The 25,460-nt window shown below is 38.9% G+C and overlaps 1 protein-coding gene across 5 annotated transcripts in view; it reads right to left on the reverse strand.

Annotated features, from left to right (window-relative positions):
* Positions 1-25,460, reverse strand: part of SEMA5A (semaphorin 5A) — a 350,500-nt gene that overhangs the window by 233,093 nt on the left and 91,947 nt on the right. For all 5 annotated transcript variants that reach the window (XM_027789946.2, XM_055799844.1, XM_027789947.2 and 2 more), the window contains exon 3: positions 8,106-8,304. In XM_027789946.2, coding sequence (XP_027645747.1) covers positions 8,106-8,238 — 133 coding nt within the window. In that variant the 5' untranslated portion in view covers positions 8,239-8,304. The remainder of the gene's footprint in view (positions 1-8,105; positions 8,305-25,460) is intronic.

Raw genomic sequence — 25,460 nt, forward strand, 5'->3', positions numbered from 1 at the left:
CAAACAAAATCAGCTGCTATTCATCATCCTATAAGCTTATCAATAGCAAACAAGCAGCGCCACAGAAATGAGGCAGGAAAGAAAGCATGTGAAAAAAATCACTTTGAAGAAGCACTGACTGCACTTCTCTCCTTCCACCCATTCTGTCAAATAAACATGAGTATCTCTGGAAGTTTATTCAAGAAATCAAGGGGAAAAAGGAAAATCTAAAAATTTTCCTCCAAACCTTTAGGATTCCAGGAAATCACAGAGATCCAGGCAAGGCCCAAGGGTGAGTCAGATCTCTCAGCTGATGCAGTAGGCATCAGCCCATTCTTCTCAGCAGAAGGTGACATTTACTGACAGGCAGTGAGGGCAGAAGGTGCCATCAAGTGAGTGCATGTAAATGCTGCACAGAACCTCGAAGGGAAGACCACTGGAATGAGTCTTTCCAGAAGTTTTGTCACTACCAAGTATGAAAACAGAGCTACCCAGGATCAGTAATTGCAGTTGTCACCATCTTTCATTATCTAGCAGTCTAGGTTACTTCAGGGAAAGTAAGCAACAAGAACTGAATTAAGGATGTTTCTTGTGAAACACAGAGCCATGCTGCTGCTGCGAGAGGCCAGGCAGGTGGTGTGGCACCCTTGCCATGGATGGAGCCAGCAGGGCCACCCCACTCCACAGAGGACAGCTGCATTCTGCTGGGCCGTGATGACTGCAGCCATGAGCTCCATGAAGAGCTGGGCACAAATGGGTTGCACCAAGGCAAGGTAAAAAGGGCCAACTCTCAGTTCTTTAGCCATGCAATGCTAACAAGCCATAAACACACTTTTCCTCTTCAGTCAACACTTGTTAGCTTTGGACATGTTACATTGCAGTCCTTTGAAAAGGAGAAAACCGAATTCACATGAATCAGCATATGGAGATTATGCATAGAGAACTTAAAGCTTCAGCAACACCTAAATTAAATGGTGCCAGATGATTTAGAAACAATGGATATGCTTCATTAATGCTCTTTCCAAGGGGTCGTTCAGCAGAATAGTCACACTGACAGCCATCAAAAGAAGGGACAGAGTATACCTTAAACATCTTAATAAAAAAATTAAAATACTGTTGGGGGTGGGGGAGAAACATAAAAGCAATATTGTGCTTCCTCTAATCTTTAAATACACCAAACCTTCTAGAAGATGATAAAATTTCAGCTGCTTAGGATCTCTATTACTTGATTGCCAATATGTTTGTTTAACATATTCCAGTTCAGATGTTTTACAAACTTTCAGTAAAAATGCCCATCTCCATTAAAAATACATCTCCTTTGAAGAAGAAGAAAACAAAAAAGAACAAAAAACCCCCAGATTTTAATTCCACCTGCCTGCTTTGTACAACTACTGGAATGTGGCAGAAGCCTCTCTCACTCTACTGCTTCGTTAACAACCAGGAAATTTCACATGCTCCAGACTTCCACATTAGAGCAATAGGGAAGAAATCAGCCATGGAAAATGAGTATGGAAAGGTTCATAGGACATGCCTGTGAAGCTTACTAGCCATTGCAGCCACTGCTGATTTTCAGTTACCAGAAAATTATTAAAATTATTAACATTCTATGATGGTCCAGCACTTGGTTGGAATGCCAAAAGAACTGTAAATTCATGCTTGCTTTAAAACATGATCAGTTCTGCCAAAACAATCAAACTAAAAAAAAAAAAAAGGGGGTAGCCACCATGCAGGTCCTTTGCTTAGAAACTTCAGTCCCTCCCATACCCTGTTTTTCATGGGAATGCACTCCAAAGATACTGGGTGACTCAAGGAAACAGTAAGGGGATAGTATCCTTCAATCTCCAAAGTGAGAATTTTTCCCATTAACAGTAAGCAGTTGACAGTTGCCATTTCCCAGCAGGTGCTTAGTCTCCTATACAAAAGTAAAGGCAAATCTGATTTGGTACAAAAAAACATGCAACCTGTGGAGGAATTCTTTTCCTCTTTACAAGGGGCTGGTTCTTGGCAGTGTAGTGCAAGCAATCTCAAAGTCCTATCGTCTACACAAACCAAAGTTGCAATTTCTAGCAATCAACTTTTCTTCACTGATGAATCATCTTTATTTAAAGAAAAACCCAAAAGAAGATAGGGGATGGAAAGCAGTACACCTCAATCCCATTGCTGAAGCTGGCAGGAGGTCTTTAAAGTGTATTTTTGAAATCCAGTGGGAAGAAAACGACAAAGCAATAAAGACTAAGCAACATAGCAGACCACTAGTTTAAACAGTAGCTTGTAACAAGATTAGGGGAAAGAGAAGAGAGTCCAAACAAAAACAAGTTTACACACCACATATCCTTCTTCATTCAGCCCACAGGTTATTTCCTCTTGGCAGATGTTACGTGCACGCACTCCACATACAAACCACATGATAAAAAGAGCAGAGCTACTTACTGAGTCTGTATTACTTAGACAAACATCAATTGAGGGAATTCTGTGGTGGTTAGACAACAAGGTTAAGAAAACGTATTTCTTAGGATTCCCAAACCAAGGAATCAAAAAATAACTGTGCCTTTTTTCTTTTCTGGTTAACCTCAAGCAGAAATGAAGGGTTTATGTTCATTTCTTCTATGGATTGAGGCATGTTATTTTTGAGCGTGTTTATTCAACAGATAACTTCTTTACAGCACAGCATGTATTTAAAACATCACTAAATACAGCTTCTAAAATTATGTCAACTGGTACTTTTTTGTTGGGACAGCACAACCTTAAATTTTGATTACGGGAGCATAAAAAGAATAAGATTTGCCCCAGACCAGATGATCTCAGCTGTACCATCAACATCAATAAGGTAAACTGCAGGACAGTCAATACTTATAACTTCACACTTGAAATTGGAGTTGGGTCAATTTTTTTCCAGCTTACTCACACACCACTAAGCAGTTAGCATGGCCCCCTCAGCTCTACCTCATGGATGGGGTCTGCCTGCAGATGAATGTGCAAGATTTGAGAGATGTGACAGTTTCAAAGTTCAGCAAATGTGGGGGGTGGAAACAAGGTGCCACTGTAACTACCTTCACACTTTTTATTTTTTTCTTAAATCTAATAAAATATCAGCTCTGCAGAGAGCTACCACAGAGGTTCTGTAAAGCGGGTGGCTAACTGCTTTGAAACCTATGGAAATATTTTAAGAAAACATACTACTCAACTGGTTTGCTTTGGGTTTTGTGTAAGAATAGTTCAACTTTTATAAACAGTTATTATTTCTCATAGGCATCTTACTTTTCTAAACACTCTTTGCCTATGATTCACTGTTCCTACCCAAAGGAAATTTGGTTTCCACAGACTTTTCTAATCATTTAGGTTAAACACAATGCTTTACTATATTAAAGGAGAGCATATTCAAAGAAGCTGACCATCAGTAAACCTTAATACTTTTTACAGAGCTAACATTTCATATCTACATGCACATGAAAGCATATCCAGATAAAATAAAATTTAATAAAAATGAAAACTGTAAGGCTGTGTCTTTAATGACCACCTTGTTTCAGCCCTTTTTCTTTCTTAACTGAGTTATTTCCAGCATAAATATACTTATTTACACATTGTAAACGTATGGAAACAAATACAAAGACCAATAATCTCACACTATGAATCTCTGTGTGTCCATTCTGTAACCTGCACCTTGTTTCCTTGCATGATTTATAACCTTTTGATTCTACCACCTCTACCAGACTTTACATGTGCAGACAGATTTGTTTAATTTTTTAACTTTTTTTTTTAAGCCTGAATTTCAACAGGCTAGCACATCTTTGCACATCTGGAGGCAGTCTCCTCCTTGAAGAGAAAGGAACTTAGAATGAGGGACTATACATCATCACAGCTAGTCCCACCACACAGAACACTGAACTGCATGCTACCCAGCTGATCCTGTCAATTGATCCCATACCAAGAGGTCTGCTTTTATATAAATCTGATCTCTGTGATAGTTTCTACCAACTTTAAATAATGAGAAAAGGACATTTCCAGCTTCCAAAGAAGACACAAAGTACCTTATGCCAGTCTAAGGAAGACGTATGACAATAGATTTAGAACTGAAACATTTTCAGATCTCTTTCTGGGAAAGAGAAATGTGCATTATGCATACCTATATTATTTATGCAGATAAACAATTTACAATGTGATTATTACTACTGTGTATAAGAGATCTAAAACAAAAGAGATTTTTAGATCCTTTTTTTTAGATCCATGTCAAAGATCCTTTGAAAGTGCATGTATCCTCCCTGCTTCTGCAACTTCTCTTTCCTCTTCCACTGGCAAACAAAGTACTTGAGTAAAAGTTCTCAACCAGCAGGTAAAATTCTTGCTGTTTGATATCAGGAGATATATCACGGTCTTTCAGATAAAACTATTTAGCTCAGAAAATCAGCTATAGAAATAGTATATGCCTCTCTACAAAAGGTAGCTTGACAGGATCATCACCTAAGTGAGCAGTTTTTGATGGGCAGCGGGAAAGTAAGCAAGCTCTTTCAGGAGATACACTCCCTTTCCATATTTCACCGTGACAACTCCTGCGGACTACTTTTACTTTTTATTAGTTTTTTTGCAGATGTTCATCCATACGCTACACCAAACTCTCACTCCATTTGTTTTATTTAATAGTTTATACTCAGTCTACCATGCCTCTCAATGGAAGACAAATCAAGTAAGTACATTGCTATTTTGGCATAGCAGAAACTACAAAAAAAGGCTTTAGTCAGTTATAAATAAAACAAAAGAGCTGATGTCTCTGTAAAGTTAGTTTACAGAGTTTACAAGCTTTAAAGTACCTACTACTCAATGCCATTCAGGCTTGGTTTATGTTCAGCGTCCCACACAGCCTTTAGCTCTCGTGGATCTATTATTATAAGATGACTTTACAGAATAGGGTATTAATGCAGCATTCAAACTGAAAGTTTCAAAGCTGTTAAGAATTCAGTTCACTCCAGGACTCAGTGTTTGTCCAGCAGCACTAATAATGTCAATAGATACAGAAGGCATTTTCCTATAAGCATTCGTGAAGTCAGTAAATGCCACAGGAAGAATACAGAAATTGCGAAGAGGGCTGGTTGAATCCTGCCAACTCCTATTGCAGGATTCATTGACAGAGTAGCTCTTCTCACAAGCATCTCCTTTTTTTTTTTTTTTTTTTTTTTTACACCTTGATACCCCAAGTAGCCTATTTCTAACATACAGGTTTCAAAGACAAACCTCTCAGTCATCTTTTCCTTTGACCTCATATCTTGTGTTTTCACTTGTTCTACATAGAAGTCAACCACTGTGTGCCCACACCAGTTACGTTACCTGGCTATCACACACCATATACTGCATTGCAAATATGTTTCAAATGTTTCTATATGTACTTTATAAGATTTCCTGATGATTCCTGACAGATTATTGTGGTATCAACTACAGCTTACCAGAATATTTTTAAGTGAAGGAAAATTTTAAAAAATATGTCAGTTCATAAAAGTTATGGTATGTCACAGATATGTACTGATCAATGGTAATTTTACCACAAAGGTCAAGAGGGAGCCCGGCATTGAAAATCTTACTAAATCTCATATTAACAATCTGACAATAAATGCTTTATTTCTCACATATATTTATAGCAAAAAGGAATCTGTTTTGTTCAGTAAACTCTAACTGTGACACTATCTTTGACTACATCAAAAGATGCAGATGAAACAAGATGACAGAGAAGGTCTCTGTCCCCAAAAAGCCTTGGCATAGTAACTTAGAACTGGAAGGACAGCAGTAGAAATTAAATATGACAGAGAACAATAACAGTCCGAAAGACAGGATCAAGCTAAATTCAAACTACTCCCCTAAAGGTTGGCTGAATCAGATTCATAAACCAACAGATTTTTAACTTTTAGCACATGGGTCTGGTAATGAGTGTCAACGGTTTGCTTTTACCATTGCATATGTCAAAAAAAAAAAAAAAAGTACATGCAGTCATGCAGCGATCCCTTAGTTTGTGAAATTAAGCCGTTAAGTGGCAAGATTAACTGTGTTACTTTAATTTACAACATTGTATATATGCGTTATGATAAAAATAACATTTTTAACTAAATTATAAATGCAACATGAATGCTAAGAAAACCAGACATTTCATCAGAATAAATCTTTTTTAGTCCATCAATAAATGATAAATAAAGGTCCCTCCTTCACAACAGACTGATCATTTGCTGTTCCCAGGTACAGAATGTAACCACTTTAGTTCACTCTCCAATGTATTGGAGAAAGGGACAGCTGGTACTATTACTCTTATTAAACCATTAAAGCCAGAACAAAAATACTTTCTGTAGAAACCCACAACATTATTTTCTCTAACTTTATGAAACGGATCAAAAAAATTCTTTATTCAATTAAATTCCAATAAATCCTAATTCATTGGAACAAAGAAAAATTGCACATGTGCTTTCCTAGAAACACAGGAAGAATGCAATATGCAACATAATACATCTTAATCTCTACATCCTCATAGCTACGAACTATTTGGAACTCATTCTAAGTTGCAACACTAATAGAAAAATCTCAATTCAAATAAATAAAAGAATTAGGTAAGTTATTTAATGCCTCAGATTTTTACAGATAACGTCATCCAAGTGTTCTTCACTTTGTTGCAACTGTTCCTCAGCGGTCCATCCCAATATTCAAGATGACAGCCACATGTATGAAGACACTGGCTTGGTGAAGCAAGGAACTCATGGTGGAGCTCAAATGCAAAAAGGTTTTTTGAGGTGTAAGCAGGGACAAGGTGACCAAGGAGGAATTTAGAAACACCACATGCGGTGTAAGGATTGTGTTAGGTTAAACAAAGTTCAGTGGGAGTTAAGACTTGCATGGAATGTCAAGGGTAACAGAAGCAGCTTCTACTGCTACAGTAGTAATGAAAGTTTAACCAGGAAAACCCAATCCTGTTGCTGAATTGGGCAGGTGATCTAGTGCCAGCAGACACAGATGACACTGAAGGACTCAATACCTCCTTTGTTTCAGTCTTCACCAATAAGGTCTCAAAGGCATCTGGTATTTAGTGAATAGTTCCAAGAACCACCAGCAGTAGATGCATCCTGAGTCAGGGATGACTTGCAAGATCTCAACCTATACAAATCCATGGGATCAGAGAAGTTACATCCACGGACACCAAGATAACTGCCCGCTCTTCATCTCTGAGAAGTCACAGAGATGAAGGAAGGTCCTCAGTAACTGCAGGAAAACAAATGTAGCAACTACAGACCAGTCAATCTCACTAAAGTTCCTGGGAAAGTTATGGCGTTGTCCTCCTGGAATGCACTTTTCTGGACATACAGAGGAAAAGAAGGTGACTGAGAACAGTCAGCATGAATTTGCCAAAGGTAAATCATTCCTGACCAAGCCAATTGCCTTCTGTAATAAAATTACTAGCTTTTATGATGAGGTGAGAGCAGGGGATGTCATTTATCTCAAGGCTTTCAACACCATCTCACTGTAAATTAGGATGTTATAGTCTATATCTCCTCATGTGGACAACCAGATGGGTAAAAAGCCGGTTGGATGATCAAGCCCAGAGAGTAAATGTTTAACACACTTTACTCCACCATGAAGCCAGTAACAAGCAGAATTATCCCAGGATAAACCCTGGGACCCATCCTGATTAACATCTTAATCTGCAATGAAGGGGAGGTAACACAGTACAGCCTGTAAAGTTTGCAGATAACACCAAAAGCAGAGAAGCAGTTGATAAACTTGAGGGCAGGGCCGCCATCCAGAAGAACCTAGATGGGCTGGAGGAATGGGCCAAGAGCAACCTCATGAAATTAAGTGCACACATGGATAGTTCTGCACCTGGAAAGGAACAACCCTATGCAACAGTACGGGCTGGTTTTAATCACAGAGGAAAATGAACCATCCACCTTTAAATGACACATTCAGCACCAAATTGTGAACAAACTGCAAGCCTGATCGTATTTAATTTGTATGGAACACAGTCCAGGTTACTATATAACAGCACTGAATGCACTCCCCAACCCCCACCCCCATACCATTATACATTAAAACCAGAGATTTCCATTTTCGAGATTACCTTAGCCTACTTCTGGAAAAAAAAATTTTGGCTTACCCCTTACCTTTGTATGCAATAACTGGGTGCTCAGCTCTGTGGCAGTGGATATCTTCTGTGGTCCTTGGCTCCAGTATTCCTAATACCCCAAGTCCTGCCAACAACAGTGCAAGGAGGCAGCTTCCTTTCATGGTGGTCATGCTGTCTCCCACAGCAGTCACTTCTTTTAACTGGCTACTCTTCTTGAATTCATGTGGGAAGAGCACCTGGAGAATTCAGAGAATTCAAAGAAATTTACTCAAGCACAAGAGGCAGCCACAGAAAAAGTTAGATAATTCTTGATGTTTAAACAAAACAACATTGTTTTCTGACTGTGTAGTATTTGACTTCTCGAAAGTATGTCTTCAGCTGCTTCTCTAATGCATAAACTCATCAGTTATACAATTTAGGAATACCGATTTCTTTTATCACCCAGCAGGATTCAAAAACTTATTCACCCTGCCCCCCTTCTACTTTTACATTTCATTTTGTCATGTGTGTGAGGAAAATAATGTTCTGAAACATTATTTTTATTTTTAGATAGAGCAAATGTAGGTAAATCTACCTTCCATGTTCACTTGGATCCACTGCCCTTTGCTCTGCCTTCCTCACAAAGGAAAGAGTGCTTTGATTCCTTTCAAGTGTAAGGCAGGAAAGAAATTTCTCTCACATTACTGACTTTTGACAGACAATAGCCCTAGAGCATGTATTTTTTGCATCTCCATAGAATCTGTATAGCACAGCACAGAAAGTGGTAGGACAAGGTTCACCTCAAGGTTTAGTGATGGACTTGGCAGTCCTGGGTTAATGGTTGGACTTGATCTGAAAGGTCTTTTCCAACATAAATGATCCTATGATTCAATGCTCTGACAACAATACTTTTGCTATACAGGATGGAGGTTTACTGGTTCTGACACTGGCTTAATCCCAATCTGTTTGCTAAGACTGATGGCAAGGTTGCGTGTTGCAGATTCTAAAGCTAAAGACCCCTTGTCACTAAAATCTAGGCACCAAGCAATGACTTAATGTTTTTCATTCAGTATCACACTAAAGTTCAAGTTTCAAATCCCTGATTTTTTGAAACATCCAATAACCAGACACTTATTTTAAAAGCAACAGATTATTCACAGTGTTAATATTTTAGATCCAACCCAATTCCTTTAGCTTTATTATAACAAACATTCCAATCAGTAACAACCTAACGTGGTGACCCACGAAACTTTCACCACTAGCAGCTTTACTGACTCCCACAAGCTGGTTTGCTGATAGCACACAGTTATAAGACAGCACTGCCTTTTGAGGGGGCAGGGGCTGGGAGATTTGAGGCAACTCCATGATGGCAGAAATGTCATTCTGATTAATAATGGAGCAATTCAGGAAAAAATAATCACCAATATTGACTTCTAATACATTTGATCTCACTGAACTGCATTGTGCTGTTTAATATGTTGGAAACTTTCCATTCATGTAAAATAAATAACCTAAACACATGAAATAAAGGCCTGTTAATTAAAAGATACTTCACAGTAAGACCAGTTTGTTTTAAAAGCTAGACTCAGAAAGCAGAACGGGTAGCAAACACTGCTTCATAACATAACTGTAGCACCAGCATCATAAGATGAACTGCTTTTCTCTTCCAGTTTATTTTGCTGCCTTTAGAAGCTTCCAGCTAAGACCTGGACACATCTTATCCTCATTAATTTAAACTAAAATAAATAGATCAAAGACATAATACATCTGAGTGGTATATACATTTAATAGTTAATTTAGCCTCTTTGCTAAATTCACTTATGTTTCAGAAAAAAGAAGGCCGGAGTGGGGGAAGCTTCTAGGCTGTTAAATTCATATTCCTACCTTTCTAAGTAGTATACTTTATGATATCATATACCCATAGGAATCTGTCCCTATAAATTGCTTGTGGATCACAGCAAACAGTATCTACTCATAGAAATTCTGTGCACTCACATATATGGGGCATAAAGCACCTGTTCCAGTGTTTTGATAGTTCATTCTCTGCAAGGGTGAAATTTTGAGCATTATTCACTATTCTTATCCAAATTCAACAAGTTCACGTGGGTTATATCATAGCTAATGGATATTACTAGCTTACAGATCATATAAGGACATTAATAACAACTAGTTATAATTCAGGTTTCTGTAAGATTACGTATGCCTATTTAGTAAGCAAAATGAGGGACAGATACCACCACATCACAGATTCTCAATAGCTGCTTTTCTTGTGCACAGTACAGAAGCAAGTATTCTAACACCTAGGAATATGGTACTTTCACATTAAAGAAACACAAACTTTATTTCTTTTACTTTGCAAAGTCTCGGAAATACCCATAAAGGTAAGAATATAATGGACAGATATTAAACAAGAATAAAATGAAACATTTGCACCGGAAGCTCAGCCTTCTCTGTCTCCTGGCTATAAATGAAGCCCCACAGTCTTTATATAACTAGTCTGCTATAATCCAGCCAAGCTTCAAAAAACAGCTCTACCCAGGACACAACAAAAAAAGAATCCTGTTTATCCAGAAAGAAAGGACCAGTACTCTTCACACAGATACTAAAACTGTACATATTGATGGATGCCATGGTTTCCATTACAGAAAGAACACTGGCTTTCATGGGACTAATCCTAGTATACATTAGTAGTAAGATGTAAATATTGACAGGTCTGATGTCTTCTATCCTGCAGTTATCAAGAGGATTTCTCTCCACCTATCTCCTGTGTGCAGAACTCAGTATCAGAAGCAAAGATTCCCTCACAACAATACCTTTCCTCAGCCTCTAAATCTAAATAGCATCCTCTAGAAAGACAGGCTACTTTACATGCCATAGCTGGTCTCTGGCATAGTTGTTTACATGTCTAGTCATGCTGTGGGAGACTTTTGGGGCCAAATATTTTTTTTGCTGTGTAGCTGAACTCCTCCTCTCACCGCATGCACCTCACATGGTAAAAATGGAGGCAGTAAACACTCCTCTCTCTCAGTCATAATATCCAAAGACAAGGTTAGACTTTGAAGGAGAGATGAAGAACGACACAAAACACACACCTTCCACATGTACCCACAGCATATGAACAGATGAACAGACACCTTAGAAAAGCCTTCAATACCAAATCCCTTTCCACAGAATTTGCAGGCATTAGTTTTCTCTCTCCTCGAGTAAGGACTGCCACACAAGTTCCACCTCTGGCTGAGATACCAGCGGTAAGAGCGAGCCTGTGGAAACAGCACCTGAACTCCGTACCCATGCAGCTCTGAAACACTGCAACTGAGAGTCATAAGTCTCGAAGCAGGCACAGGAGTCTTTCCTGAATTAGGCCCTTTTCCTTACTGAAAGTGCAACTATTGTGCCAAGATGTGATAGTTAGCCTGGAGTATAAGACACAAAAGCCAAGAGAACACTAAAAATGAAAAGGTTAGGCTAATTTCCTTGATTTCTGTAAAATTCCCATGTGAAAATCTCTCTCAATGAAATGAGAAATGAAATATAATGGGCAAGTCAAAACTCTTCAAAATATATCCATAATAGTGACACTGATTGTGTTTTTAACTATTGCTATACATTCGGGAACCAGCACATATACCTGTATTATTCATATGGTTTTTCTATCACAGATCTTTAATCAGACTTCTGACAAATTGCATTTTACAAGTCTGTAAAACAATCTGAGGATGCAAACAGAAAAAAAGTAGAATTATAAAATGTACTATATATCATTACATTATTTTATTTGTACATGTAAAGGGTCTTGTTCACTTATTCTCTCCCTCCTTCACTTTTTTTTAATCTAGCTTGCCTAGAAGAAATATAAAGATGATAGAGGCCCACTAGGTAAATGTATTATTTTTTACAAACATTTCTCCATCAACAGTATTTGATGAGACAGGGGGAGAAAAAAAAAAAAAAGAGGCAATTCAAGATTTTCTATTTTAGCTGAGCCAACAAAAAGATAACTACTGCTAAAGAGGAAAAGTGAGAACAGCTAAGCATGCAAGGCATGTAACTGCTACTGCCAGGTCCAAGCAGATTCATTTAGAGACTATTCCCTCCAGGCACTGAAGTCATGTATTTAAAATTAAATAATCAGGATGTCAATATTTCTAGATCAGTTAAAACACATCATGCTGGAAGTACAATTTACCTCTGAATTGTAAACTACATTTCCTTTGATTAAAATACTTTGACTAAAATAAGCTGCTGTATAAAAAGAGTTGCCATACTAACTGCAGCTGTCCATCAGCAAAGATGCTTTTAAATAATTATCTTTGCTGATTTTCTAAGTGTCAGTTTAACTGCACTTCCAGTGAATGATTAAGTGAACTTCTGTCAATATAAGTACAGAAACAGCAGAATTTGGCATGGTTAAAAGATGCCAGTTTCAGTACTGATTCTGGATACATGCATCCACAAGCAGGTCTGGGATTTCCTTACATGCACACCAGTGTCTACTCTCACAGACACCGCTCATGTAATTTGCTGTGTGAGACTCACTTCACTTCCACAGGCACTTAGCTCCACTTCTTGGTTTGCAAAACAGTAAGAGTTTGATAAAAATTTACTCATGCTAACTCCTTCAGATAACATGCACCTTTGTGCACAAGCATGAGCCTCAAAAAAAGTACTTGTCTAATGAAACAGACTGTACATTGTATGAGTTCATTAGAAGAGAATTATGAGTCCAAAGAAATATTGTTTCATATTGCTATTGTACATACTTCAAATAGTAATAAGTATTTCATCTTTGCTCATGTTAATTTTATTAATAATACCTAGTTTATCTATTGTACTGCTATTGGCACCTTTTTACAATTTATTAAAAGAACAGGACATTTGCTTGCTGCTGCAAGTGATGAGCAGACAGGTAGAACTGCTGTTTCCCCCTCAGCAAAAAAAACTCCACACTGTTGTGTATTGCTAGTAAGCATATGGACAAATTGGGAAAGAGGGTACCAGCAGCCATATGGTCATAAAATGGGAATACATGAACACCCCTATGATGTAGCTCAGTGCCTTTTTCTGTAATGGCTTTTTTTTAAAAGCCAAGCTCCTCAAATTCATAGACATCATTTCAGAGGAAGATTGTTAGAGAAAGAAATACATAAAAAAGACGCTGTCATCACATCTACCAAAAAATCTAACTGAATTCTCAGGCAGTGTGTACACTCTCAATTCTCAGTCCTTGCAACACGGCTAGTGAAAAGCCAGGGAGCCCTGAAGGAAAAGGGGATGGGGGAAGGCATCAAGAGGGCTGCATTAGTCTAAAATAACAGTGTTCCCCTCTCCTCTAGTGAAAAACGTGAATATTGAGTGTAAAAGACATGCACATTTCAGTTTTTCACAAATGAACTGTGATTCTTTTTAGTTACCCTTCTCCTAATAATCAGAGAATCATAGAATGGTTTGGGTTGGAAGCGGTCTTAAAGATAATTTAGTTCCAAACCCCCTGCCATGGGCAGGGACACCTTCCACTAGACCAGGTCACTCAAAGCTCCATCCAATCTGGCCTTGAACACTTCCAGGGATGGGGCATCCACAGCTTCTCTGGCCGACCTGTTCCTGTGTCTTGCCAACCTCACAGTAAAGAATTTCTTTCTAATATCTAACCTAAATCTGTTCTCTTTCAGTTTAAAGCCATTGTCCCTTGTCCTGTCACTACATGCCCTTGTAGAAAGTCCCCCTTCATCTTTCTTGTAGGCTCCTGTTAGGTACTGGAAGGCTGCTATAACATCTCCCTAGAACCTTCTTTTCTCCAGGCTGAACAACCCCAGCTCTCTCAGCCTGTCTTCAATGGCGAGTTGCTCCAGCCCTCTCTAGCTGGTGGCCCTTCTCTAGACTTGCTCCAACAGGTCCATGCCCTTCTTACGTTGGAGGCTTCAGAGCCAAATGCAATATTCCAGGTGGGGTCTCACAAGAGCGGAGTAGAGGTCCACCCTTGTGAGACCTGCCCATCATGCTCCTTCTGATGCAGCCCAGGATTTGGTTGGCTTTCTGGGCTGCAAGCGCACACTGCTGGGCCATGCTGAGTTTCTTGTCCACCAACACCCCCAAGCCCTACTCAGCAGAGCTGGTCTCAGTCCATTCTCTGCCCAGCCTGTATTGGTGCTTGGGACTGCCCCAACTCACATGCAGGACGCTGCACCTGGCCTTGCTGAACCTCATGAGGTTTGCATGGGTCCACCTCTCAAGCCTGTCAAGGTCCCTCTGTGTAGCATCCCTTCCCTCCCTATGCACACAATATATAGACACAAGGTGAACAAATATCAAAACTCATTTAAATCCTGTTTCCAAAAAAACCAAATCAACCAGTTGTTTTTACTATAGTGATTAACCCTGTTCCCCTGTCAAATGCATAAATAAAAGGTGTACTTGTTCTATAATATAGTTCCTTTGAAATACATCCCTTACTCAGTATAGTTTTAGAAAAACTATTTGTATTTGTGTATCACTCAGATACACAATCCGATTACAGCAATAACTCAAACACCACCTCATTAAATATCAAGGATGAGACTGGAGGCTATAGAGCTTCTTCAGTGAAATAATCCAGCCATACACCATCATGTCTCATTGCTGGACCCAGCAATGCAGACTGCTTGCTATGCGGCAGAGTGGCACTTTCTAATTTGTATTCTCATAAAGTGAGAGTCAGTTTCAATTAATAAACTGATTACCGAGCTCCTTCAACTTTTTTTTTTTTTTTTTAATATTGCCATTCATTTCTGCAGTGGCATGAATATTAAGATCTGCAAGAGGCAGTCACCCATCAGCTGTCGTTGACTAAATGCAGTCAAAAATCAATCCTTGAATTCATAGTGACATTCTGTGAAAAGTCCGCTAATATCTGTAGCTGATGGTGACAACTCATAAAAGAAGAATCTGTCATCAAAGCTAGTTCTCCAGTGCTACCCAAAGAGCTGCGATACTTGTGATTTCCACTAAGGAAGCACTGCTTCAAGGACACCAGCCTGAGTGAAGCAAGAAGTTCGTAATAATGCCTCAGATCTCGTTTATCACATCATGGGCATGTCTGCCTGATCGGTGGGGGCATAGCACCAGCAGACCACAGCTCCCTTGAGCAAGCACCAGCCAAGCACCACCACAAGCAGCCAAGAGGTAAGAATAAAAGTAGTCACATCAGTGTAGCCTAAGTCCAAGTTCCACCAAATCTCAGCTTTTTTTCAAACCCCTTTTCCTCTTAGCTATCCCTTAGCTCCTTGGCCTTTTTGATATCCTCCCAAGCCGCAGATTCCCACCTCTGGTTTCCCTCCCCTCACAGCTAGTCTCCTGGTCCAGCCATCCAGATCATCTTACCCATGCATTGCTTGGGAGGTCCACTGAACAGCAATCCTCATTCTGGTCGTCAGAAGTCAGTCTGAGGTGACAAAGGGAGGGATTCTCCTCCTCAGACTGACTACAAAGCCAGCACAATTTTTACTTTCCAAATAATTTTAATGGAAAAACAAAATGATAACGACTGTTTATAAATAAATGCCTGCAAAGTGAAGAAAGTTGGAAAGAAAACCAGAGGAAGTTTAACAGCCAGAGGAAAGGCGTGAAGTGAGAGGAAATGAGCCAGGAGAGGGCAGAAGTTTCAGCTCGTGCAGGGAAAGGAAACAAAGGGAAGAACTATCTGCAGACACATCCCTGCATTTCATCATCTTGTTGCTCTCTGTACCACACTTGCCTGCTCCTTTTCCAGTCGGTACTATTATTGGCAAACCAAACACATTTTCTTGGGCTCCACAAGATGGCAAATACCATCAACACGGCATAAAACACAAGCTGTTCTGTAGTAAAAATATACTCACAGGTGTTGTGAGTAATAGCAGTTCAGCAGACAGTCCTTAACAGGATCCTGTTGATTTTAAAAAACTACATATCTTCAAAATGGGATTGAGCAGATGCTCAGAAAAATGATCTACTGATGATTATGAAATACCTAGACACTCCTGTTTTGTAATGTGAAATTCAGGAACTTCCTGAGCCTGATACAGCAACTGTATTCACGAAAATTCCCACTAGCTGCTTGTTGGGGTCTTACCCTCTTCTCTGAGACATGTGCTGTTTGCTCATGACACAGACCAGCTGCTGGGCTGGATGCGCCTCTGACCTAGCACAGACATTCATTCCCGTGTTCTGCAAAGAACTGCACTGCGTGGCATTTGTAGTCTGTACTTTATTCACTTCTACAGTCCATACAAGTCTGTATTTACAAGTTCTTCATAAAGCCTAGTGAAAAGTGAACATATGTTCCTGACTCCAAGACAAGGAAAATCCATTGCACAGGTTTTTACAAAGCATGTAGTACAGCACATGAGTTGCTACTGCAAAGAGAAACAGGATTTAGAATAGCCAGTCCATGGCATTTTTTCTTTAATATTCCTTCACCCATGTAGTAGGATCCCCTACAGTTTGGAAAGATATCTGTATCCTGGTTATAGTTGAGTCAGCAAAGACATCAGTTTCAACAGAATCATTTATTCATGAGCTGGACTTCCTTACAAACTGTCAGAAAACATGACATAAATTGTATTTCAGAAGTTTCTTTCAATTTATCCAGCAATGCTGTTAGTGGTCCTTACAAATATGCTTTCCAAATACCCCTGGCACGTTCTTGAGAGATAAAATATAGCATATAAAGCTATGGACAACAATTTTTAAAGCAAAACATACTTTCAGAGGCCTAGTAATGCTGCCCCTGAATGTAGATGCTATACTATGTATCACTACACCTCAGTAAATGAAAATTAGTTGTGAGAAATCTTATTTACCCATCAAACCTGAATATAATAGAAGTATGCTAGTCCACCTCATTGAACAGGAATTAATAAAAAAAAACAATGACCAGATAATTAAGGTATTTTTAACAATTATTTTCATCATATTTGATTAGCAAATGCAATCTCAGTTTATGGCACTGTTTTTTCCTTTGTTTTAAGCTACATAATTATGTTGATTTCACATAACTAACTACAAATTTTTTAGTAGACAAAAAAAAAATTACAAAAGAGACAGTGTTTCAGTCTAGTGGAGAACTACTGCAATTATGACATTTCCTGAACAGCCTTCAAACTCTATTCTTCCCTAGCTGTACTGTTAAAATACTTCTTGTAATCTTCTGCTAAAAAGCATCTGTTCCCTATATAATAAGGGGCTCACAGAAAAAGTGAATTTTGAAATTTCACCACTGGGCATTAGGGATCTATGTGGAACCAGAGTCACAACTACAAGTAAACATGTGACTATTAATTTGCATTAACAACATGCTGAAACATCACTATATATGAAACAAAAAGTAATTCTAAATGACAAAAGCGCATGCTTTGAAAGCTGTCCACATGTCTTGCCTTCTACTGTGACCTATACCCAAATTCAGGTACAATGCAGGATGAGAGAAAGAGGAAATGCTCTAGCTTAGGGTGCTTTGTCATCTTTTTCTTTTCCCTTAACATTATTATAAACTGTCTTGTACTGGGAGCTATATAAAAAAAAAAAAAAAACCAACCACAAAACCATACAAACACAGGTTTAAAAACACTACTTGATTGAACAAAAGGCAGTAGTTCAGGACTGGGAGGTGATCCATGCAATACAGCAGCAGACAACGCACCGAAATAACCACAGGAAAAAATTTAGCTGTGAAGAGAGAAGTTATCAGCTGAGGACAGAATGAAGAAGATGAAGGTTAGAGCTGGATGAAAAATTTATATATATCTTGAAGTTGTATAAAAAGTAGTTTTGAGTGAAGGCAAGGTTAATGGAAGCACGTAAAAAAGAGGTAATACTAAAGCAACACAAGTTTACCTGTTGCATTCTATATAAATTGGGAAGAGGCAATACAGAGATTAGAGTCATAAGTGTTGAATAATTAAAAGAGAAGATCATCGAATCACAGATTACTGCTGTAGGCATCCAGACATACGTTTTTATATTTGTAAACTGTACAGGAAAACATACCAAAATTTGTACACAGGTGTAAAGAAACTAGGAAGACAGTAATACAACAACTGGCTTTTAAAAGAATTTATATTCAACTGAAAATAGTTCTTTACCATTTGTATGTCACTGTACAAAAGTACTTGATAGTACTTGGGATTTAGCTTTTATAAGGACTTAATACAATACATCTTTAAATGTGAAACTAAAGGACAAAATTGTACTGCTAAAACAAAACTGTCACTGGATATTCTGCACATTAATACTAGGCAAACTTCCAAAATAAAGATTATATGTAAGTAGTTACTACTTAAAAGAACTGCTGGATAAGCTCCAACGTGTCATGAAATTACTAGTGTGACAGCTTGCTTCAGTTAATACAGGCAAATTTATCCTTCTCGTGGTGGGCTCAGCCCTGCAGTTCTTTGGCACAGTTTTAAAGGGCAGTGGTTATTAAACACATTTCAGGAAACGCATGGTGGTCACAGCTTTGATAGCCAAAATACAGTGGAGGAAAATACACTTTCTATGTCAAAGCCACTCACTCCTGTACCCCATTTGCAAATGCATTTCAGACTCTGACATCCTCCCAACTCGAGCCAATTACCAGCTTTTGATTTGTTTCTCCCATCAATAACCAACATAGTCTTTCTTTACAGCAACAGCTTAAGTGATACAAAAGTTTAGCAGACTGATACGAAGGAAAGGGAGAGGGTGAGGCAGCCCAGAGCTCCCATCCCACACTACCGCTATGGAACACCTCTGCTCCCCACCTATTTATTTATATGTAGCTTTTCTATGAGGGTAAGCACACAAAACACCCACTCATCTCACCAAGCTTCTGGATTCCTCCTTCAGTTCTTGGATAAGCAACAGAAAGAGTATCCTGCAGACAATGTTTAGGTAGACTAAACCATCCAGTGCCTGTGCTCTGATTATACAAAACACCTAGGGTAAGCAGGCTACTATCTCACTTTCCTTGCTCTTTAACATTACCACTGCAAAGATGGCAATTTAGATAGTTATTTTTTTTTTACATCAGCAAGTTTTCCCATACACTTACAAAGATTTAGTACACAAATGAAAACACCGTTTAATGTTCCTCCTAACCCCATGATTAATCTCCCATGATTATGGACAATAGTGCTCAAAAGGGGACCCACGAATTCACATGACACTCTTCCATAATAGATTTTGCATTTAGATCTCCAATTCGATTGAGAACTGCAACACAAAAACCACACCACTCCTTTCTGTGCCCCATTCAGTTGTGTTAATATTCAGGTAATTCAGAGACATCACACAAACATGCCTCTTTTTAATTAAGAATATTAACTGTGTGGCTAACCATGCTGTAATTCTAAAGATGTCCATCAGAAACGTAGGAAACCCCGATGAAGCTATCAGAATCCTGGAATAAGAAGTCTGAAGGGAAAATCATGGTTTCTGTTAGATCTTTCTGAATGTTCATCTACTTTTTGTTAGTTTTTCACTAAATCTTGTATTCAGATACAGCCATATTACACCTTCTGTGAAGCATCAAGTTAATAAATCCTTTCCTAAAATAAACCAGGTAAAATAATTAAAAAAAAAAAAATAAATGGAAGGCACAAAGATTTTTCAAAGACCATTCTACAGCTAAAAAGCCAGTCCATCAGAGTCTTCAAAAACCAAAGGCCAAGTTCAAAATTAATACAATGCTTACACTTTAAACCCCACGTATTCACATACAAAGGTTACACATGTATGAGGAACATCCCTGTACATGCCTGAACTTCCCATCAATACAAACTTGCTGGGTTTTTGCTAGATCCTAAGACATGGCATGACAGCAAAAAGAAAAAAAAAAGAAAAAAAAAAGAAAAAAATCCTTTTAAAGAGAAAAAAACCTCATAGTTGTATTTTCGTCCTCTAACATTATTGTTAAAAATTTAAGTTCTATTTTTAAGTCTGTTTAAAAGTAGTAAAACTTGACACAACAGAAATCATATTACTATCTGGTGGAACGCACTCAATAAAGCTGTCAAACAACAAATAAGATGTCAAATAACTTAAGGTTGAATGCAGAATGGCTTTTGACTTACTTGTTTCAATACACAGAAGCCTCCTGTGGATTTTCTTTACAGCACACATACTGTACTGCTCTGTGTATTTGTGTCTCAAAAAAATAAAATAAATACATTCCTTTTTTCCCCAAGTCTGAAATATACTCTTAAAAAGTTATTTTAACTTACTTACGTTTCCATATTTTATCTAATAGTTAATGATTATGCTCTTTTTAATGATTTTCATTTAACAGCTTTCAAGAAAAAAATATCTATTCCATTAGATTTCACAAACTAACAATGCTGTGAAAATCCAATTTCTTTGGTGACATCTTTCCCAATGGCTTCTCTGGCCGATGGTTTCCATCAGTCAAAGACTAAATTACGTAAGTGTCACTGATGTCTCCATCATATCCAAAATCACTTTAGACTTCTATAGCTTTGTAGCCATCATTTTTCATTTATTATTTGGAATCTTAGAAGCATACAGTATGTATGCACAGATTGCATACATTGAAACATATGTTAGACTCCTCCTTTTGAGGAGTCTAAGATCTAGAGACCAAACGTGTCAAAGTCACCTTGAGCTCATAAATAGAAACATAGGATGATTATGTCTTCCCTTAGATTTTTCTAAAAATAAAGGCACTGGTTTAGCTATCCTAGTCTATTTTGCTTGCATTCAAATTTTCTAGTACCCCCACAGGTGCTTAAGGGGAAAGTTTCTGACTATTCCTACATTTTATGCTTCACAGTATATTCACTGGTGTCAAAGCAACAGCCCATGGAAAACTCCCTCCCCACTGTACCAGGCAAGGCTGTATGACTTGCGGTCAGAACATTCTTCACTAGTGTCGCCTAAGACTACCCAGATCTACACCCAAAAGCCATATAGTATGGTCTGCGCCCCTTTTTGCACTCCTTCTGTACACCTTCACAACCTCACATACTGCATTTCTCAAAAAAACAAATGCACACATGGCAAAGCATTCTACGAGTCCTTTCCTGAAATAACCACAACACCAATACATATGACAGTTGGGTGTCATACACTTTGCTGGGAGGACCACATGCCCACTTAGACAACAGCCCATAACAATAAGCAAAGGCATTCCCCTAGGTAGACTAGAATAGCCTCCAGTCCACTTTGCTGGCCTGCCCCTTCATCTTTCCCCATACCAAGTCTATGTCCCTGCTCCAACGCCACACCCTGAACAAAGACCCTAGGTCCCAAGCAATCTAGATCTTCCCAGAAGTCAGCTGTGTCAAAGCTTAGTCCAATACCAGCCGACCACAGCATGCCTCAACACCCTGATCCATGCACTCACTCATGATTGGTACCATTTTCTCCCTCGAGTCATCCCCTATCCCAAATGGAAACCAGCCACCAGCTGCATTTTTAAGACCACCATAGCTTCTGTACGCAAAGGGTAAAGTCTGGAGGAAGCTATGCTTATTAGAACACACTGCATCTCCTGCCACACACAGATCTTGCCCTTTCCATCTCCATCCACTGGAGTCCAGCTTCCTTCTCCCCTTTCCTCAATATCCTGCAGAGAAGCCATGCAACAACCTGCTTCTGCTGAGCTATGCAGACCCATCTCAGTCATAAGCTGGGTGCTGGCTAACCCAGGCTATGAACATGCACCAGCAACGTAATTTGATAAAAGGTATCACAAGATCCCACTCACTCCTCAGCAGCAAGAATGACGGCACATATGTAACCCACTCCCTTAGTTCATCCCAAGCTGCAGACCAGCCAACCAATGCACTCATGACAAGGCAGACTAACCCTTTTGCCCATTTGCTTAGGGATACAAAAATTTGGGGTACTACACTGGATGCACTGACACCTGAGAAGGGTGGGTTAAAAGACAAGAAAGAAAGGTCTCTGCATGACTGTAGATAGCCCTGCCCTACCCACCACTCCAGCAACATTTTTAGAAGCAGCAAAGAGGCCAGTTTAATTTTAAAACACAAAAGATCCCAAAGTGCTCTTCATGGGATCTGCTAAAAGCATTTTCACACTGGCAACTGAGGCTTCCACTGAGACTAGTACAGGTTTCTCCTCTCCTTTTAATCACAAAACCTTGGTAAACAATGACAGGACCACTCAGTGCCTATCATGGAGGTTATGTTGCAGAGTCATGGCACGTATCACACGTAAGTAAGAAAGAAAGCTAGGAAAGTCATATCCAGGACGCTGTGAGTGGTTGTGGAATAGCCCATTCCTTCTTGATGTGTCCCAAGACAGGTGACCAGCTACCCCACTGCGTGAATGCCACCCTCCACTGTGCCCTAAGGAATGGTGGATTCCAGAGTAAGGGAATGCATTAGCCCCCCCTACAAATCAAAGCTCTCAGCTTCCCAGTCACAGTAGACCTCAGTGCCTCTTTTCTGAGGCAACCAAAACATTTTTTGATCAGTAGGAGATGGCATTAATTTAAAAACAAAGAAAGTGCTAAAACACTACCTTCCTTTCTTGTACTTATTTTTACTTCTTTTCTCAGCCTGTCAGTGGTATTACGTATGCTCTTATTTCCTACAATCTCCATCTCTTCTGCTCTTCTGTAATCCCTTTGCAGTTAAATGTCTTCTCCTTTATTTACCAGACCTCTGCTTTGATGTCATTTGCATATTACTACAGAAAGACATGTTAAATCTACTTCCAGAACAAACAGTCCAAATAAGCTCTAGAAGGAATACCAAGTAAAATGGCCATTAAGAAAAAAGAACCAAAAAAAAACCAAAACAAAACAACCACATGAAACCCTTGTAAACAGCCTCTTTCCTTGTAAACAAGGAAAAACACAAGTACAATAAAATGTCTTACAAGTCCAACTAAAACTTGCCCTTTGGCTGCAGGTGTGGTGTTGATTAAGTCAGAGCAGAAATGTATCAGTTTATGTAGCAGTAGTGCAATGCAATACAAGCATCATAGGTATGAGAAGGGTCTATGGAATGCAATTATTGGAATTCAAAATAAAGAGCCCAGAAGGAAACTGCTGAGGATGCAAGGCCTTTCCACTGGGAACCTTGTGTAATAATGAAAAGCAGGATTTGACCTAGAAAGAGGCAAAAAGGAAAAGAGCTGGACACAAAGAACACCAATCAAACCAAGAAACTTGTTGATATTGTATGCATCTGGCTAAGTAAAAAATTGGCAATTTATGGCAGCACTAGAAAACGCATAACTCAAGACAGATTTAAAATGTGAATGATACTCAACTCATCCAAGAGTAATAACCAACTTTCTAGTATGGTGTGCTTGCTATGCTCTACCTCAGAATGCTTTACCGAAGAGAGAGGATTGGACCTGCATCCTACTGAAGAGTCCCAAAAGCAAAGTTTGGATACAGCAAGAGGTACTCTCCATCCTTTCATACCTGGCCAACTCATCTGTTACATATCACTTCACTCTGATGTTGATGTGGCAGCTGCAGAGTGATCTAACAGAAAATGTATATTGCTAAATGCACCATGATGCATTCTGGTTTTTAAATTGTTAACTTTTTGAATATAAAAGATCATATTTTATCATGTATTAGTTCAATCACTACAGCCTTATCAATTTCTACAACTAATAATATAACTATGGAAAAGTACATCTCTTTCACATGGGCAATCCTGTACAGAGTTCATAGTTCTTGCTTTTTTAAGACACAAACCTGTATTTATACTGTAAGAAATACATCATATAGAAATATGTTGAAAATACAAATTGAAACATGACACACTCACTGTGCAAAGTCTTTGCAAACCTCCAGTGCTCTGTAAATAATAAACTGAAGCAGAGGTCATCTCATCAGGTTAATCATGAGTTGTACTTCCAAAATATAGTTTGTTCCAGCTAGGCTGTGCTATCTAGTACACAGATAAACAGGGATTTCAATTTCCAGGGCTGTCAAGCTTGCATGTTTTCCAGCACTGGATTCCACCATATTTTATAAAGATGCAATATGAAGCTGAGTGAAAAATAATTCAAACTGTGGTCTGCAACTGTGGTATTGCAGAAAGGGCTTCCAGACCAAATACATTATACACACTATGTTCATGCACACACTGCAAGTACAAAATTCTGTGTCATGCCGGGGGGGGAGGGAACACAACACACACCAAACCTGGAGGAAAAAGCACAATTCAAAGGGTCTCAAAACAGTGCCCTTTCCTACAAATTCTTATGACATTTTCAATAATCAAGACAAAAGAAAGCAACCCATGAGACTTCAGGCAGTTGAGAGAGATCTGGAATAAAGGCAGCATTTCTATCGCAAGAAGTGTGACTCAGGGGAGGGCAGTTGTTCCAGTGGGGGGAAGCTGAACCTTATTCCTAACTAGATTTTTGAGAAAGAAAAAAAAATTATAAATCAAAGACCATTTAGTTTCACACCAGGTGTTAAAACCCTGCTTCTAGATGCCATTAATCTCAGAGATTTAGCAACAGGCTTTAATGGGAAGAATCTCATTCTCTGTAGCAAGAAACAAAAGATCTTTCCATTAGACACAATGACCTCATCTATCCCTCTCTGATCCTCCTTCACCTCATATGCAGAATCAAGTACAGCACAATTCATCACTTCAATACAAAGCTGTTTGCAGCTCAGTGGTCCACAGTTACGTTACATACCAAGCACAGAGTTTTTGAAAGAGAATGAAGCTACTTCGTTCCACTCTGTAAAAGCTATGGCTGCTTTGAAGCAATGTGGGTTCATTTTAACAAGCAACAGCTACTGCTGACAAACTTTCATTGTTATCGTTCATTTGTTAAAATCCCCGAAGTGTAGCAGGAAGTGAAACCTCCCACCATCGCATACACAGTGCCACAAGGAAAAGGTAGAAGGGCCATAAGGAAGGGCTCTTCGTCACTGATGGACAGCTCAAAGAATTAGGTAGGTAGGGAAATGGCTCACCTAAGCAATACTTTTAATTGGTAATGACCTCTGTTATAATCTTCTCCCTTTTTCCCTTGTAATTGCTCTTATTCTGTAATTCCCCTCCACGTAACTAAAACCACACCCTTGTATCCCCTCTTCCTGCAAGAGAAATACTCCCCTCAGGACTCTGCACATCACTGTTTGAAATATTCATGTCATTGTCTTTGCAAGTTTTGGACATGCTAGTTAGAAATACTCTGTGTCTCCATTTCAACTGCTTTAGTCTTGCTTTTGCTACTGTTTTAGCAAAATTAATTTTTACCAAGAACAACTATGCTCTCTAATGAAGAAACATTGTTCTCCCCACTATATTTTCTGATTTCAAGTCCCCTCAGAAGACTTCCCAGAGGAAGTACAGATAGTGGTACCGGAAATTTAAACACTTTTTAATACTTCCATGGACATGTACGTGTCAGGTCCATAAACCCTGACTGAAAACCAAAGACACTGTTT

Source organism: Falco peregrinus, chromosome 3 (assembly GCF_023634155.1).
Source record: "Falco peregrinus isolate bFalPer1 chromosome 3, bFalPer1.pri, whole genome shotgun sequence".
NCBI classification, from domain to species: domain Eukaryota; kingdom Metazoa; phylum Chordata; class Aves; order Falconiformes; family Falconidae; genus Falco; species Falco peregrinus.